Raw genomic sequence first — 18823 nt, forward strand, 5'->3', positions numbered from 1 at the left:
GCATCCCTCCGTGTGTGGATTTTTTGGTTGTGGAGACAGTCACACAATGGCTTCAGGATTTAAAACCAGAGAATTCTTAATGCGCACTCCCGAGAGGTGCCTGGAGGGTCAGCCATGGCCTGGGCAGGCCATGTTGCCAAGCAGTTGAAGTAGATTGAGATTTCACTAAGTCGTTCAGGACTTGCTAATTGATCCTGGGCAAAGTGCCTAACCCCTCTCTCTTTATCTATTTATAAAACGGGGATAGTTAAGGCCAGGCAAAACTTGTGTAACTGAATTTGTGTAACTTTCCACAAATCCATGCCAGCTTGTCACCGGTTCGCTGTGTTCCTGACTGCTCTTAATTCATTGTACTAAAATAGCGCTCTACATAAACATCGAGCTATGATGCAGGCAGTGTCATTCCCCACTTTCCCTTAGGAAACTCTTAACTTTGGGAGATTAAATTGCCTGAACAAGGGGCAAGGCACAAATCTAACTTGGGAGGGAAGTGTTGATTGCAGGGCTCACTCGAGGAGTCTGTGTTGTATCATGAACACCTCAGAGCCTCTTCTCCCTTTCAAAAAAAGGGCCGAAAGTATTTTTCTCTGTGATTGGTGGAGACTTTTAGGACCTGCAGAAGCATGTTGTGAAATAACTTTTTCTTTGTGTCACTTGTACTATCTGTGTTTCCTGAAGAGATGTTGCACTATTTGATTGTTGAAACCACTTGTGAATGTCTCCGAAGGCGATGGGTGGCGTCACCCAGCCTGGGCTTTGTCATCCTTAAGTTATTTTGCGAAGTAGGAGGACAAGTGTGCATTTACAGATCCAATACCACTGTGTATCCATCTAGACTTTAAAAGGAAAGAAGCCTTTGATTCTTGTTCTCCACTAATCTTCTTTTTATCTGGTGTCCTACCACCTGCTGCGTTCTCAGCACAAAATTGCTATTTATCACTGCCTTCCTCTTCTTGCTGCCAGTTTTATTCATCTTCAGTGCTCTAAAAGCTTTAAGATTTGCAGGAAAGCACTAAGTACAACTGCAGGTATTTTCTGATGGTGAACAACTGAACAAGAAGGAAGGTGACCGGTGAAAAAAACACTTAGTGCTGTCTTCTGAAATACTTTTTGTTTAAAGACAGCTCTGAGTGATTTTGAAATGAAGATTGAATTATTATGTTTTTCTGCCCCTGTTGGTTGAAAACTGCTTTAGGGTCTGATCCAAGCCCGTCAAACTCTGTAGGAGCCCTTCTGATATCAGCAGGTTTTGGTCCTGGCTCTTAGTCCGTATTCTTCCTTTCTTTCCCTTCTATGTACCTGTAGGTAGCTACATGCAGTAGCAGGTACTTGGGCTTTTTAGAATTAAGGTAATGTTACAATATGAGATGGCCAAGGAGAGCTGATTTTTAACAGCTGACTTCTAGATTTGGATAGAACAATCTAGAATACGGTAGAAATGTATGTTCCTGAGAGACACACCTGCACTGGCACCTGTTGTGATGTGGTCCTGCCACAGCATTCTTGTGTTGGTGAGTTGTTTGTACTGGGTGTTTCTTTTCATCTTCTATGTTTCCTGAGTGGCCAGAGTAGTTTTTAAGTTTGACAGTTTGGATACCTTATTATCAGGAGTTGTTGCCTCATACCATGCTTTTTCAAACACTACTCTGCAACTTCATTGCCACTGTAGAGCGTCCTGTAGGGTATGTAGTTTGCAACACATGTTTCTGCTGGAAGAGACAAAATTGGCCATGTTTTGTGCAGAGCCTGCATCAGCAAAATTGACATTCCCATCCTGGATTGGTTTTGCTGTGATAGGAGAGTCTGGAGATACACATCTTTGTGGGGGTTTTTTTAGTAGTCTTTGGTTTAAATGACTGGAACAGCTCCAACAGATGAATCTTTTCTACATTGCTTCAGAAAAAAAAAAAAAAAATCCAGACACCCTGGAGACTTATTTGCTATCAGATTGCTGGAGGTCTGCAATTTTTGGGCTTCTTTAGGGTATCTGACAGTCGGTGGATCCCCAGCAGTGGTGGTTACTGGTATTGCAAGCCAGGTCCAACCGTTTCCAATTCCTCCCTGTCTCTGGTGATTCAGTCCTTTCCAGTTATCACTGTAGTGAGCCAATGTAAACTCCGAGCTGCCAAGGAAGAGTATGACACTTCAGAGCTATCCTGAATTTCATGGATTTTCCCATTTTCTAGAGTTAAATTCATTTGCAATAACCTAGTTCTGTTTTAACCTTTCTGGGGGCAGAGAGACTGAGACGCAGATGGTACCAAGTGCTCTGAAGTAGGAATTGAACCTGAACTTGTGGTTGGGGTTGTGTTTTATTGCTTTGCAGATATTTCCTGAGAGCAGGCGCATTCTTATCTGAATAGCTGGGGCTTGGATAAAGTTAGTAAGATGACATTTGAGAAGATGGTCTCAAAGTTATTCCTTACAGCAGAGTAGCACAGGCTGTGTGAGCCTGTTTTAGCCCACTGGAAATGAGGGAAATTAATTGGGAAAACATTAAATAAATCAACCATGTAATGAAATAAACTTTAATTCCATTTAAGCTTTCTTCAGATGGCAGATGTAGGGGCCTGATTTCCATCTGGAATTTATAAACCCATGTTTGATGTGAGATGTGGTGAATACTGTGTAAAGGACTTGTGTTTTTACTGCTGGAATGCTTTTGCTTTGAGTGGCATTTCCTTTCCCCTCAAAATGACTGCATGGAAACTTGAGGTAAGATAATATGTGCAAGTTCAAATACAGCACATCACAATAAAATGCTGATGGCACTTGGACAAGTTTCTATTAGTATTATCTTATTTAAAAGAACTTCCAATTGCTCTTGTGTTTAGAACAATAGATCTTGCGAGACTTCCTGTAATGAGCAGTAAAAGGCAACTTTACTCTGAGTCTTTTAGGAAGCTCCTTCGGTTTCTGAGAAAAGCAAGGGTCACATAGAAGATCTCAAAGCAAAAATCATAGTTGCAAAATGTGGGTTTCCAGAAAAATACAAATTGCAGTGCTGATGGGGACAGTGATCCATCTAGGTGTGCTAGAACTTCAAGGATAGCAGGGAGCCAAGGATGCCTTTGGGAACAGGAAAAGAACAGGACAGCACATCTGGAAGAGCTAAATCCTAGTGATAGGCTTTTGTTAGTGCTGGTTTTAACCCTGTGATTTCTATGCAACTTTCTTTAATGTCACCTTGCAGTTACCCATGTCTAGTACTTGAGTAAGCACTAACTTCCTGTCCTGGAAGTCTCTAACTGAAGTGAGCTTTCAGCATCTTCTTCTGAGTGATAACTTCAGAGGTGTTCCTCAAATATTGAAATACTGATGAGAAGTGACTCATTGAACTGCTGGTGTGATGCAGAGGGAAACTTGGGACAGTCCTCATAATAATGCCATGACTTGCAAATTGTAAGGAGGTATCTTATGTTGCAATTAATTCTTCAATATAACATCCTTAAGCCATGCAGTAACTCTGGCTCCTCTGGCCATAGAGGCAAAGGCTTTTACATTTACAGTTAACTGTCAACAGAGTTTCAAGAATTTTCAAAGCAGTTGTGATCAATTATGTTCTGATTTTATGTTAAATAGCCCTGGAGTTTCAGAGATTTGCCCCCCAAGCCTGTCATCAGCCTCAAAAATGGCATTTGAGACTTTGATTGCTTGTACTGTGTTTAAAAAAAAAAAAAAGTATGTGTGGATAAAGTTATGAGGAATTGAGTTATAGGCCTGTTGCTGGCCTGTAATTCAGCAGTGCATAAATAATGTAGTTTGGAGCAGATTGGGAAGAAATACTTACACAGTTCTGTGTTAACAGTTTCCCTGTCACTTGATTGTTTTCTTCCTCCAAACAAAGTGCCATCCTCTCTTGAATGACCTGGGTGCCAGATCTTTTGTAATGCTCTTCTCTGAACAAACATACTTTATCCCATTGCTATCCCTGTATGCTGCTGCTGGTGACAGATGCTGTTTTCCATGTCATTCTTAATTGCATAAAACATGAGGTTACAGCATAGTTTTCACATAAAAGAGTGATTTATTCCAAGAAATGCAATTACCAGTGAATGCAAAGGGCATCTTTGAGCATCCTGGTGTGTGAAAGGTGTTTCAGGTGGAGTGATTCTGTGCAGGGTGTGAATCACTGTCTGTGAGGCTTCCCTGGGATGCTGGTGCTGGACTGTGGCATGTTCAGTATCATCAGGAACCAGTCCGAGGTCCTGTTAAAGCACTGAGCATTTGGGTCATGGAGGATTATCAAATAAAGCATATTCTGGTAATACAGCATCCAGACTAAGGGGCTGATACCTCAGTTAGGACAGTGAAATGTTCTCAAGGGCCTTTCTCTGCACCCAACTTGATTGCTGTGGACATTACAGGATGCTGCTTGAGGGTCAGTACAGTTATGTGTGCATGCAAATGTAAATAAAGCTCTGGCTGGCAGGGCAGGTTTGTACAGCAGCAGGGCTGCTGGGGGAGTGTGGGCAGCCTCTAATGTGACCAGTGGGCTGTAAGGGAAAGTGGAATTTTCCTCTCTGCCAGCCAGGGCTGAAAGCTCTGCTGTCCCCAGGAACTGAATGGTGAACTGCTGAATGGCAGTTCATGTACCAGCACTCTTAGCTAACTGTTGATCATTCCTCCTTTATTAGGAAACCCCTCATGCGTGACTGCATGGTCTGGTACTTAATAGGTGGCTGGGAATATGAGGGGAAAGAAGGGACAGCCCTTCAGTTTGCTCAGGATGTGTGTTCTTAATAAATTCTGCTTTTGTTTTCTTTTCAGACTTTGGTGTTAGCGCGTTCCTGGCCACTGGTGGTGACATTACCAGGAATAAAGTCAGGAAAACTTTTGTGGGCACACCTTGCTGGATGGCACCAGAAGTTATGGAGCAGGTGAATTGTTTTTCCCAGTGTCCTCTGAGATGATCTGCACCTGGAATTCCCTGTTATCAGCAATGACTATATTTATTTCAAACTAAGATGATAATTTGACATCCTGAAGGGTTTTATTAAAACCACAGGATTTTCTTTGACTTGCCTATTACAGCCAGACTAGTACTGGGGAATGTTAAATGTTCAGTAGGTTTGTGCCCCATTGCTTCTCTTCAGGCTCCTGCCTAAGGTGAGGATGGGACAGCTCAGCTACTGCATAAAGAAGATTAACCTGCCCCTCCCTTTTGCATAAATGTGAGATAGAGTATAAATAGTTTCACACGTGGTAAATATGCACATACACAGCTCAGTGACGTGCTCTTCTGCATCTGCAAACATAAGAATTCGGGGTAGTTAGTTGTGACATGTCAGAGTGGGGAGTTAATTCAGTAAAGTAGCATTCATTTGACTTCATTCAGGTTTTTAACTTCACTTGGCTTGTGAGTATCCAGGCTCTAAATGCTAAGGAATGCTTGCATTTTCCCCTTCTTCCTCTGCTCTTTTGGCTCACTAAAAGATGTTGTACTTCTTCGCCTTGCATGGAGAAATGTCATTTTTTTGTCCTCCACTGCTTCTAGACTAAACTACAGAAGCTTTGTCTGTGTGACTTCTGATGAAGGACACCTGGAACTTTGTTTAATGTAAAACTGCTGCCCATTGCTGAGGAAGATCCACAGAGAAAATCACACCACAGTCTTACCAAGACATTTGCAGTAGCTGTCAGTGGCATTGATGTTCAGTGCCATGAGCATTCCAAAATTATCCATCATCCCCTTAAAGTCAGTTTGACGGGGGGCTGGGTTTCTGACAGGTGTGCTGTATAACTGGCTGTAAATAGGTTTCCATTTTTCTTTCCAAATTTTTAAACCAGAAATATTTGAGGAAAACATTGTTTTATTGCAGTAAATCCACCTTGATGCATTTCTCTTTGCTATTGCTCACAGTAAAATATTCTGAAGCTTGGAAGGAACTTGAATACGACCCTCATGGATATCTTTATCTAAAATTAGGTGCAGCTAAATATGAGCGCATTAAAGTTCATTTTAATGCATTTTTTCCAGGATCTAAAACTTCCTGAGGAATGGAGATAATTTTGGAGTAGCTTAAATATATTATTGGTGAAGGGCTTGTTCCATGTTTGCCCTTTTCAGTGGCTCCCCATGGTGGCACCGAGGGGCTGGTGCATTCCAGCACTGCTGCAGCCTCCTCAGAGTGCAGATCTAACAGTGCAGAATAAAGCCACACTTCCCAAGTCAGGATTGTCTTTGCAAACTTGATTCTGAACTGCTTTGCTGTCACATTCTTCTGGATTTTTTAATTTAATGCTGATTTAAAATAAATAAAAATAGAGTATGTAGTGTTTCCAAAGCTAGATCAGAGCTGTCCCTTGCTTTTCTGTCCTGTGTGTTGTGGCCAGGGCACAGCAGCCTGGCCAGGACCTAATGGTGCTGCTCCAGGCTCTTTGCAGCTGCAATGCTCAGGACAAAAGGGAAAAATATCTTAAGGAGGGAGCTAAAAAGGGGAAATAAAGTTTTCAGTGACAAAGTGGGGGATGGTTCCCCACAAACGTGTTTCCAAAGGAGGTAAGTTTTCTGGGGAGTGCAGTACCTCCGCCAAGGCTGCGCACATCTAACCCGTTGCAAGTAACCACGTTAAAGCAGTATTCGGGACGCTGACGATGTTGATGTGAAATCCTTCAATGTCCATTAGGTCATCTTGCTGCCTTCCAGCAGGTGTCACTCTGAGCCACTGGATCCAGCCGGGAAAAGGGACAGAGGGCCTGCTCTAGGTTGGCCTTTCACATGTAGATATTGTCGACGCAATTCCATCTGGTTTACTTCAGCACCATTAAATTCCTTTAGAATGTTAATATTTGATAACTCAACGTTGTCTTTTAATGTATGGTCACTTGATTTATGGCGAAAGAAAGAAGTTGATGAGAAAAGTAAACGTAGTTGATATAAACTAACTGCAGGGGGGTGACTAATGTATTGGACAGATGTCAAGATGAACTGCTGCAGACAGTTTTGAGCTTTATAGCTTTCACTTGCAAGCAGGATTATGTGAAATAATTTTAAAAAATCCCACACACTAAACAGTTAAAATCTTGTCAGGGAATGGAGAGTTGTACAGTGTCTTGGTGTGCTGCAAGAGTAACTAAAAGATGGAGCTAAGAAATGCCCAAAAGTTATTCTCAAAACCTAAAATTAGTGTGAGAGGACTAAAAATCACCCTTACAGCCTATTTCTTTGTGCCCTGTGCTCTTTTAAATTGTATTAGATATCTGTGCTTGTTCATTTAATTGACTTGAAATCTGTTCAAAGTCGTGGCATCCATAAACTGAGGCACTTCAAGAAACAGTTCAGACTTTTAGAGCTCATGAAAATTATGCTTACACGGTGAAAGAAATCAGTACAAGACATAAATTCCTGTCTCTATAACAAGTTACAGTCCAGCTCTAGTATTACATGACAAATAGTGCAGGAGGGGTTTTTGCTAGTTTGCCAAGATTCAAGATCATCTTTAAGGTAGTTAGGGAAATGCTTTTTGGCTTCATCACGATTGTCTCTCTAAAGCTGGCTAGGTTAGCTGAGCACAATACCCCTGTTAGCTCTGCTCTGATTCAATTTTCATTTTTCCATAGTGTAGCGAGAAGAAACACAAACCATCCTAAGCAACCAAAACGCTTTGATTTTCGGAGCTGCTCTTGAAGTTAGTACATAATGTCTCTCCCCTGCAGCGGAGAAAGCAAGTGCCAAAGTATTACCTAATGATAATGAGGAAGTAACCGCTTTGGCATATGAAATATTTTTTCCTGTGCAGGAGGGGAAGTAAATGCTATAAATTTTCTTGAACAAGCCTGTGTTTAATGTCAAGTGCAGAAGCTACTGTTAATTAGTGGAGGGAAACATTAGTCTGTAGGCAGGAATGAGGGGCTTTTCCTGGGCTGGTGTGTCGTGAAGTTCCAGGATGGAGCATGTTTGCAGTCAGATTGATTAAGTGGTTGACTAAAAGTGTAGTGAGGCGGGTGTCCCAAGGGGTAGCAGCCCATCTATTAACTATGAGAGTTTTATTACACTGTGTAATGACTCTCTGTCTGTGTGTAGAAGTCAGAGCCTGGGTTAGCCCAGTGCCCCTTTATGTTCTGCAGCAGAGTTTTATGGCAGAGCAGTCCTGGTTGTACAGTGCACAACCATGATTTTTATCAGACTGTGACTTCTAAAACACCTCCTTGAAGGTATAAGGAGCTGGGGGAAGAGGAGGGGGAAAGTGTTCTTTCCATCCCTATAGTGCTGGTCTTTCCAAATTCTAGGGGAAGGGTGTGTGAAAGGGATGGTAGCGTAGGACAGTAAGAGGCACATAATAACATCCTCTAATGTTTTTCAGGTCAGAGGATATGATTTCAAGGCAGACATCTGGAGCTTTGGGATCACTGCTATTGAACTGGCCACAGGAGCAGCTCCTTACCATAAATACCCGCCGATGAAGGTGAGCAGGTTTCCAGATAGTTGTGCAAGATAAGGGATCAGTGTGTTCTGTGGATGTTTCCAAGAATTTGACTAGCATGTTACACAGAAGAGTTTGTCCTCTCAACTTAGCACGTTGCATAGAAGGGTTTGTCCTTTCAACCTGCACTTGTGGATCATGATGTTCTTGGATGTATCTTGAGTCACCTTTTAAAAATACGCCACTTCATCAGCATTATCTGAACTGCAGTTTTTATTTAGATCCTGAGTCTCATCGTTCTTAAGGAAAGTGCTGTTTTAAACCTCTGAAGTCAGCAGATGTTTTTAGGGTTATAAATAATGATCCAGAATGCCTTATGGGCATCCAGTGACACTGGGATGGCGAGTCATTCTTTCTCCTGTACTGATAATCCTTCTTGATACCTTTCAGAAATTCTCTTGATACCTCTTGTGTTACCAGTTATCCGAAAGAATGTTTAATTTTGTTTAACACTGACACAGTCCTGTCAATCACTGATCCAGTTCAAAGGACCACATCAGTATGAAACTGTGGTTTTGGCAACAATAGTATTTTATTAAGGATGAAGTGAAAGAAATGTTCTTGTTTAAACCTTGACACTTCAAAATTCTTTTTCAAGTATCTTGAACCTCAGATTGCCTTATGAGTTTGGCTAACTTTCCCTGTTTCCTGATGCTTGAACCAGGAGGTGCTTCTAACATGCAGCTCTTTCAGGGGGAGGGTACATTTTAAGGTTAAGAGCTGACACCCATCCATCAGTTGAGGTCTGAAGCATCCTGTCCTTCTACTGAGCTTTGAGATCTTTTTCCTTATCTCCTCTGTAATATCTGATGCGGCCTTGTCTCAATCACAAAACTTTAAGCCCCTTTGGCCCACCCTCTTGAAGGTCACTTTGGTTCTCCTCCTGGGGTGTGTGGTTCTTCGGATCAAACACAGGGGGGTGGAGAAGCCTGTTCTAGCCCCAAAGCTAATGCTTAGAGCAGTGATCTGGGATATGAGGCCTGTGGGTGTCAAGTCCCTCAGTTTTTTGCATTGGGAGAGTGATGTTTTACACAGACAGATAGTGATAGGACAAAGGGCAATGGCTGTAAACTAAAAGAGGAGAGATTTAGATTAGATGGGAATAAGGAATGCTTTACTGTGAGGATGGTGAGGCCCTGGCACAGGTTACCTGGAGAAGCTGTGGGTGCCCCATCCCTAGAGGTGTTCAAGGCCAGGTTGGATGGGGCTCTGAGCAACCTGGGCTAGTGGCTATTCCTGCCCATGGCAGGGGGATTGGAATTAAGTGATCTTTAAGGTCCCTTCCAACCCAAACCACTCAATGACACTGTGGGTAAACTTCTGTTTTCTGAGTCTTAACTGCTGGAGTGCTGTGGGAGTTGGGAGTCACTTCTTCAGGACCTGGGTGTGTCCCCTCCCACACCACAATTACAATGGCATTTGGAAATCCAGCAACTCCTAACTCAGAACAGGCACATCCATGTATCCCTTTAAATGCCAGGACTTGCACAGGTTTAACTCTTGTAGAACAGAATTACTTTTAAGACTTGTCATCTACGTGCAGGGACTGTTGAGACGCTGAGAGTTCAGAAATGCCATTAAATTTCCTTCAATGTCAGTGGCTGTGGAAGAGCAAAGAGCAGTTATGGGGAATGTGTTGCTGATTTAGGTGCTGCTGGTTTCATTGATATTTTCTTCTGGGCTGTGATTATTGGTAGCATTTTGCAGCAGCTTCTGCAAGTTGTACTTCTGTTTATTGTGGTTTGAATGCATGGGATGAAGCTTTGAATACCAACATGACCTATTTACTATCAACAGCACCTACTTAGTGCTGTCATATGCTAGATAGAATTGAGTCCCCAGTTCTGTGAGATTTGGGTTCCAGTCATGCAGCCGGCAAGAAGACTTCTCTATTTTATTTATTGAACGTAATTGTATTGCACTGCAGATTAATTTTGTTATGCAGCAAAATTACTCATGCATTAAGTGACCCTTCAAGGAGTGGGGAAGAAAGCAGGGAATTCTGTTATGGGCTGTATAATTTCAGCTAGATTGATGGGCTTTTGCTGCCCTAAGCAATATAGCTGTTGAAAGCTATTTAAATGTGCTATGTGCTGTTTCCTTTTCTAAAAATAGATATTCATCTGTATGTAGGTGACAAGTGGAAATGGAAATGAGTAATTTTCTTCCTTTCCTTCAGAATATTTTAAGTGATGTGAGGGAAATCAGTTCGGCTTGATGGGTGCTTATGTGAGGAATGTCTTCACCTGCTGTCACATTGGTACATGAAAGTGAACTCTTGTGTTTTTTTATGTTGCCCTTCTGTCTTTAATTTGATTTCTAGCTGAGAAATACCTCAGGGAGGTATATTGAATCAAAAGCCTTGCACAATGGCTCATCTTGAATGAGGAAAGCTCGTAGAAGTTCTGCTCTGCTTGTACTTTTAATTGCACAGAACAGACCTGAAAACACATTCCAACCCTGTGTTTGGCCCACAGACTGCAGGGGGGCCAGGAGATGGGATGGAAAGCAGTAACTTAAATTGTAGGTGTTTGTTGTCAACATATCCTTGTTGACTCAGATGCTTCATGAAAGTGCTTGTCTAAAATACATTTTTCCCAAGGTCTGTCTCTAACAAAGGCCAAAGAAAATCTCTTTGTCAATAGAAATAATTTTTTCAGGTTTTAATGCTGACGCTACAAAACGATCCTCCATGTTTGGAAACTGGTGTGCAAGATAAGGAGATGCTGAAGAAATATGGGAAATCATTTAGGAAGATGATTTCATCATGCCTACAAAAAGACCCTGAAAAAAGGTAAGAATGGATCACACCAAAATAAATTAAAACAAGCAAACAAAACCCACCCCCAAACTCACAAACGTCATTGTGTTCCCTATTTTTTGAAGCTGGTATACTCTCTGCCCCTCCAACCTTTCAGTCACAAAGAACACAGCAATCTTGCTGTGTGGCAACAAATTCTCTTGGCTGTCCTTATTTTTATGGATAAATGTCTGGCACTGTGCCTGGCCAGGGCACACATCTTCCATTTGGGTTAATGAGAGTGCATCCCAGTCCACTGCCTGGGTAGGGCCATTCTCCCTTGGCCACCTCCAGCAGGTGACTTCAGTTCATGTTTTGTTCCCAGTCAGAACTGCTTTGTGTTTACAGATCAGAAATTACAGGTTGGGCAATACGTGTTTACTTGCAAAAACTACATAAATAAACTTTTTAAAATCTGCCAGTGCAGAGAAGGCTTTTAGTGTAATTTTGACTTGTTTAATTATATGTAATATTTGGTTTGGATGGGAAATCAGGAAAAACAGTGGCAAATTTTACCAACATGTTTTCATCAATACAGATTGCTTAAGTGACCTGATGACACTTTCAGCCTTCCTTGAACAGTATCTTGACTACTCAGTGACATAGGAAATATTACCAAGGGGATGGTGTGTGTGCTGTGCTATTTTTTAATACCTCTTAGGTTGGGTTTTTTGTTTTTTTTTTTTTTTCTCCTCAGTAAGCAAACTTAATTCTGGAAGGGAAAAAATGCTTTCATAAAATAATAATAATAATGAAGACATTCTTCAGTTCCCTCTTGTGTCAGATCCAGGAACACAGGCTTCTCACGCACTGTGCAATGAGTCTCTCTCTTCTAACAAGCGTTACACTTGAAATGCTTAATGAATCCAGTGGAGTGCTTGATAAAAGTTGATAGGTGGGTTTTTTTCCAGCATGAATTTTTTTCACCTTTCTAAAGCATATCCTGTCCTTGCAGGCTAGGATGTGTGCTGATCAGATTATATGTAATCACCCTGAATCTGGCACACCCCTTCTCTCTCCTCAAGCACTACTGACAACCACTGGCATCATCCTGACTGTGGGAGCAGGAGGCTGGCATATTGCATGGGAAGAGAATTCAGTGCAATTGCTTTTTCATTATTTTAGGGGCTCCCTTGCTATAAGGAGGATGCCTTTTGTTGGAGTAGTCTATGATGAAATAAACCCTGTGGATGAGGGGCCTTTGCAGGACACTGACTAAACTTTGTTACTATTTAAGCATCATTTGCAGTGTGGGAGATGCTGTAAGCTTTCTCATTTAGGCTTGAGTCTTTAGGAAACTCCTCCTAAACTGACCAAGGGATATCTCTTAGTTTCCAGTATTTATTCTGAAGTCTGACTTGAAGGGGAAAATAGTTTATACTTGTTCATTTTGTATTAGACCAAGACTGATCATCCCACCTATGTTTAATGGAACCAATTACACATATTTAATCAGGTATCTCTAAAATAACTGTTACTTGCACAGGGTGAGTACTGCACTCCAGTGATGATTCTGTGATTTCAATTTTGAGCAAATTGTTTTTATGATCCTGTTGTTATCTAAGAGTCTCAAGTTCAGCATCAAAACAGGAGCAAATTCTCCCCACCAGTCCCCAGCTACTCATTGCTTTTGAACAGAATAGGCCTAGTTCAGAATACACTGAGTAATTTAAAAGATTGCTGGTGTAAAATTTACTTGGAATACATTGATTTTAGGGGAATTATACAGGAGAAGCTGATGCCCTCACGAGATGTCAACAAGCTGCAGCAGCCTGGAAGACCATTGGGTTGAAAGGGAGCATTTATAATTGTCTTTTCTACATCTGTTTTTATTGACAGACCAACAGCAGCAGAACTCCTAAGACACAAATTTTTCACAAAAGCAAAGGTAAGAAAACATTGATTTATACAGAGGCTGTGGAAAGGACTTCTCAGAAGCAGGATAGGTGTGGGTGACAGCTTTAGTGGCAGGAGTGTGGGCTCTTTCACTTGGAGCCAGCAGAGTTGAGTGAGTTGAATGGGTCATTGTAAAGGAATAGAATAAAATCCCCCTTCTGTGCCTCCTGTGTATGCTGTTGTTAACAGAAATTATCTAGGAATTCTTGAGCATTTAACTATCTTTCAGTGCCTTCTGGGTTTGTTCTTCCCTTGTAATGGTGCCATTCTGGCTGCCTGTCCAACCATAAAGGTCTCTGCTGCAGCAAGTGTAACTTGTATTTTAGTGAAGTCTATAATCAGTCTGTGTGCTAGGGGCTGAATGAGGCCCACTGTGTAAGACCTTCCTAAAGATATTTCACCCTGTTTTGCCTTATGAAAAGTGAAGATCCTGTGATACAAAACAGTAGGAAACTCCCATTTCTAGCCTTGGAGTGAACTGCCAGCAATCATTATGTAATTACTGCCTGGAGATTAGTGCATATGCAGCATGCGCGGTCTTACTGCAGGAGACAGACAGCAGTAACACAGGGGAGGATTTGTATTTCCTTGGGCATGAGAGAATACTTTCTCTCTGCTTATTTTTTTCGTGATCAAAATGCACAGGATTTATAGCAGAATGCAGATTAAACTGTCAAAAAGAGACTGCATACTTGGGCTAGCAAAGCAGCATCACCAATTAATCCGTTTTCAGCTCCCAGATTAAGATGCTTAAGTGGAATTGGCCACATCAGGTATCTGTACAGGAGCTGGATACCCTATTAAAGCTGACAGGAATCTTAACACGTGCAACTGGGGGGAGTTGCACTTCCTCCTCATGAGGAGAAGCAGAGGGGCAAGTGCTGATCTCTGTGGTGACCAGTGACAGGGCCTGAGGGAATGATCTATAGCTGTGTCAGGGGATGTTTAGTTTGGATATTAGGGAAAGGTTCTTTCACCAGAGGGTGGCTGGGCGCTGCCCAGGCTCCCCAGGAAATGGTCATGTCCCCAAGGCTGCCAGAGCTCCAGGAGCATTTGGACAAGACTCTCAGGGGGGTGTGTTGGGGTGTCCTGTGCAGGGCCTGGAGCTGGACTCAATGATCCATGTAGGTCCCTTCGACTCAGGGTATTGTGTGGTTTGATAATTCTGTGAACCAGGGAAGTCTGCAGGGTGATCCAGTTGATGCAATGCAGCAGTTTGCTTTAGGGCAAGTTTAACTGATGTCTGGGCTCTTGACAGTATTAACTGGGGTTTTACTGTCCATAGTTGGATTTTTGGCAGCTGATTAGTCTGCCTCTGTATGCTGGATGCACACTTGGTGTCCAGAGTGACAGGATGGTTTCCACATTGCTGACCTTTCTCTGTTTGGTTATGTGAGTTCTAGTTCACGTTATACTTCATTGTGTGTTAAATCTCCTTTGTGCTTTCATTAAGCTGCTGGAGAGTAACATATTAGCATGGGTGGTGATAGAAAATTAACATTATTGTAAATGAGGCAATGCTTAACCCGGCATCTGAAGTGCAAACGTGTGCCAGTTCACACTTGGGGTTAAATTACTGTCACACATCAGCCACTGCCAAACTGACAGCTGGAACTTGAGGGCTGAAGAGTGCAGCTTCTATACAGCTATATTGAGTCATATATTTAAATACCATCTAGGTTATGTAAAAGTATGGTTTGATAATGCTGGGAGCCACTTACCAGGAATGACAGAGTGTGTCTTGAGACTCTCCATCCTGCCTGCAAGCAGCCATTCTGGGGGAGTTCTGGGAGCTCTGCATGGGCAGGGACAGCAGAGCTTTCCAGTTGCACTGGTGTGGTATGGAATACCCAGCCAAATGCCAGGGTGCCTGTCTGGACTGTCCTGCTTCCCCTGCTGCCAGAAGTTTGGCCCCACAATTCAGCAGTCAGAAAATTATATTCTCAGGAGCCCATATTGGCCAGTCTGGAGCAGCTTGCTGAAGGGGAAATTTAATACAATAAAGCATCACAGCAGTTTCCCAATATTCAATCTGTTGTGATCACTGCATTTGCTTCCTCTCTAAACATAAATGCTGTACGTTTTTTCAGCCACTTCAAATCTTGCTGCCCCAATTTCTGTTTACTCCAGCACAGAGGGATTCCTGCATCCCAACCTGTCTGACATCTGAGGTTTGCCTTTGACAGTTGGACAGGCATAAATTTAGGAGTAAGATAAAGCAAAGGGCTTGGATCCAGGTGGTGTAGTATCTGCAAGTGGAAGAATGCCAAATACCTCAGCAGGGTATCAGATACTGCAGTATAATATGTATATTTCCAAGGAAATCAGCATAATATCCAACTCCTCAGTTGTTAATTCCATGTCACTTTGCATAGGGAGTGTGGCACTGTTAACTGAAAAGGTATTTAGGATGAAACATCATATACTGCAGCCCAGAGTAGGGGAGTGGTTAATATCTTTGGGAGAATAGGGATGAAACATGTAAACAACTTTCTGCTAGAAACAGCTTAACAGTTTATCAGAGACACTGAAGGCATCAAAGGGCGTTTTCAGCAATGCAAATGTTTGGTATTTTTTCCTTTACAGAATAAAGAGTTTTTACAAGAGAAGATGTTGCAGAGAGCACCAACAATCACTGAAAGATCCAAAAAGGTATTGAAAACCTCCTGGGCTCTTGCTGTTACAGTTGTACTAATTTTTTGTGCTTGTACTCACATTTTTAATAAGTAGTGCAGTACAGCTTTTTCTAGATAGAGCTATTTATTTCAATAAAATAATCAGACACTGTGGTAGGTGATGGAACCTGAAGACATTCTGGTGCTATTTCTTCTAAAAAGTCAACTCTAGAAACTGCTTGAGGTGTAAGTTCTGTGTCCTTGTGCTGAGCAGGTCCGGAGAGTCCCAGGCTCCAGTGGGCGTCTTCATAAGACTGAAGATGGTGGCTGGGAATGGAGTGATGATGAGCTCGATGAAGAAAGTGAGGAAGGCAGAGCAGCAATTTCACAGCTCAGGGTGGGTCCTCCAACTCCACTGTCTCTGTTTTGTTTTCCAGTTGTGGTACATCTAAATATATTTGGGGAGCATGTGGCCTTAAGCATGATAAACAGCATGTTATATTCCCTTCCCTCGAGTTTGGAGCTGAAGGAAAGAAAGCAGATTGAAGGTTGAAGAAATTGTATTGATCTTTTGTGTCGTTGTGGTGGGGCACAGCTGGTCTCATTCAGGGCTGTTCAGCATAATTGGAAATGTTAATTCAGACAGCCTGCTCCCAGCGCAGCATACTAATTTACTGCAGCTAGGATTCCCTTTAAGGATGCTGACTGCTTGAGACGCTTTCTTCTCGAAGTGTCAGGAGAGGTTTTATCCTACCGCCCTCTCCAGGATGGAGCTGAAATCAATAGGGCCTGTTCTTATGGCTGATTGCTGAAACATGCAGGGTCTGGTTCTGCCCCCCCCAGTTACACTGAAATCAATCAATCCTGGTAGAAAACCTCACAGCATCCCTGAAGTCACAGGAGTGATTGGTGTAGTGCTTGAAAATCCTCAAGAAAACACCACTTTCCCCTCTCCCAGCACATACACAAAGCCCCCAAGAACTCAAGAGGAGTAGTGCATAATGATCAGCTAAAGATTACAATGGTTTCTCAGGTTGTCTTCCCCCAGCAGTCACCAGTGTGGGTTTTTTCTGTAATGGTTTGCCTGGTCCTTTTTCACTACAGCAGGTGGCTGGAAGCGGACTCTGTGTTATAATCATCCTGTAATTGAATTAGTGAGACAGTGAAGGATTTTTAGAGGAAGCTTTTCAATAGGAAAGGGAAAAAAGTAGTATTGGCTTGAAGCATTTATCCCTTTACAACTTTTCTCATTTCTCTTTCATTAGTCTGGCTTCTGTTGCTGTTGTGAATAGACACTTAAATATTAAATGCAAGATTTTGCATCTTTTGAAATGCTTGGATTTTTAAAAACCACATGATACAGTAATTCCATACTTTGTGACAGCAACTCTTGTGACTTCGTAAAGGGCTTATTTTGTCCAGCTTTGTATTATACATGATCAGGGAAGATCTCTTGGTACCAGGTGGCTACTACTGAAATTCTTTGATGCTTTATAAGCTGAATTCTTCTAAGTTCCTTTTGTAAGTTAGAATATGATCACATTTTAAGAAACATTCTTGTAAAAGACCCTAATTCTGTTTCAGAGATTATTTAGAACTTGTTGTATCTTGTCTCAAAGCCCAGGGCACTGTGACTTCACACTGTTTACTGTGTTTTGAACAGTACTTACTTGTTTCATTCCTCTTAGGCAGAAAAAAGCAGATTGACACACATGTTTACAAGCTCCTTTTCAAGACAGTTTTTTTCTTGATGCTTTGATACATTTTCCTTGTGCTGCTGCCTGTCCTGACTGCTTTCATTTGGGCTGTGCTTGGCCGTTGCTTGTAGGTCTCCCATCCAGCAAAGCTTTAGGATGGACATTGGAGCAGTAGGTCTTAATTCAGTTACCTCCCTGCAGATGTACATTACCATTTTGGAGGCAGCCCATGGGTATGTAACACAGTATTTTGGGGCACCTATATGTTTTGTGATGTCAGGAAGGGCATGTGGCACCTCAGACCTCACTACACGTCTGCCTGGGTACTTGAATCTGATTAATTTTCAAGCAGTCCTAAGACTTGTATCCAAACTGCCAGTTTTTGCCATGAATATGGTGGTGTTACTGAGGACTAACAGTGTTTGTCCTGTGTTTTTGGCCATATTTCAAACACTGGGTGTAAATTCCACCTGTAATCCCTCTGCAATTTTAACCAAGCTGTTGGATAGAATAACTTGTGTTAACTAGGTGGCACCTTTTTTTCCTGCCCGTTGCTGTAGAGGTGGAGTAGAGGATTTTTAAAGGTCTTTTTCAACCCAAAACATTCTGTGATTCTGTGATTCCATCTGTACCTGCATTTTACTGCTGTCAGCCACAAAGTAAAAGGAGGCCCTGCAGATTGACTTAATGTGCCAAAATACTGAAGTATTAACCTGCATAAAATCATCTACATAAATGGAAGGTGTTGGTATTTTTTACTTGTTTCCACTTTACATTAAAAAATAGGGTGAATTTAATATGTGCAAATGTGTATTTTAAAAGTCTTTTCTGAGGACTGCATCTGAGAGCAGGTAAATATTTATTACACCCAGAGCCAGAAATGTCTCTTCCATTCATTGATTATGGTCACTTCCTGGGTCAACATTACCTTTTGGATATAAAGACCTTCTAAACTTCCTTCCTCTCTGCATTTGAAACCTTGAATTCAAATTAAAGCAGTTGCACTCTGGGGGCTTTTAAATAGTGCACCTTCTGTTACCCAATAAATCTGAGCGGTGGTGAGTTGTGTGGTCACATTTCACTGCTTACTCACATCATCTTTGATTACACAAGCAAAAATTAGTTAGAATTAATCCCCAAAGTCATCCTATTTGTGCCTTAGGTAAATGTTTTTTAATGTTTATGCTGTCTTCTTCCTGACCATGTTTTTCATAAAATCATAGAATTGTTAAGGTTGGAAAAGACCTTCAGAGTTGCTGAGTCCAACTGCTAGCCCAGAACCACTTTGTTCACCACTAAACCCTGTTCCCAAGGGCCACCTCTTCATGTTTTCTGAACAGCTCAAGAGATGGTGACTCTGCCACTTCCCTGGGCACCCTTTCAGTGAAG

The 18823-nt window shown here is 41.9% G+C and overlaps 1 protein-coding gene across 1 annotated transcript in view; it reads left to right on the plus strand.

Moving 5' to 3' along the window:
- OXSR1 (oxidative stress responsive kinase 1) overlaps nucleotides 1–18823 on the plus strand; it is an 83517-nt gene that overhangs the window by 54930 nt on the left and 9764 nt on the right. The window contains exons 6-11 of the mRNA XM_048317884.1: nucleotides 4771–4880; nucleotides 8307–8408; nucleotides 11087–11220; nucleotides 13066–13114; nucleotides 15709–15774; nucleotides 16012–16134. Of these exons, the coding sequence (XP_048173841.1) occupies nucleotides 4771–4880; nucleotides 8307–8408; nucleotides 11087–11220; nucleotides 13066–13114; nucleotides 15709–15774; nucleotides 16012–16134 (584 nt within the window). The remainder of the gene's footprint in view (nucleotides 1–4770; nucleotides 4881–8306; nucleotides 8409–11086; nucleotides 11221–13065; nucleotides 13115–15708; nucleotides 15775–16011; nucleotides 16135–18823) is intronic.

This window comes from Corvus hawaiiensis, chromosome 1, assembly GCF_020740725.1.
Source record: "Corvus hawaiiensis isolate bCorHaw1 chromosome 1, bCorHaw1.pri.cur, whole genome shotgun sequence".
NCBI lineage: Eukaryota > Metazoa > Chordata > Aves > Passeriformes > Corvidae > Corvus > Corvus hawaiiensis.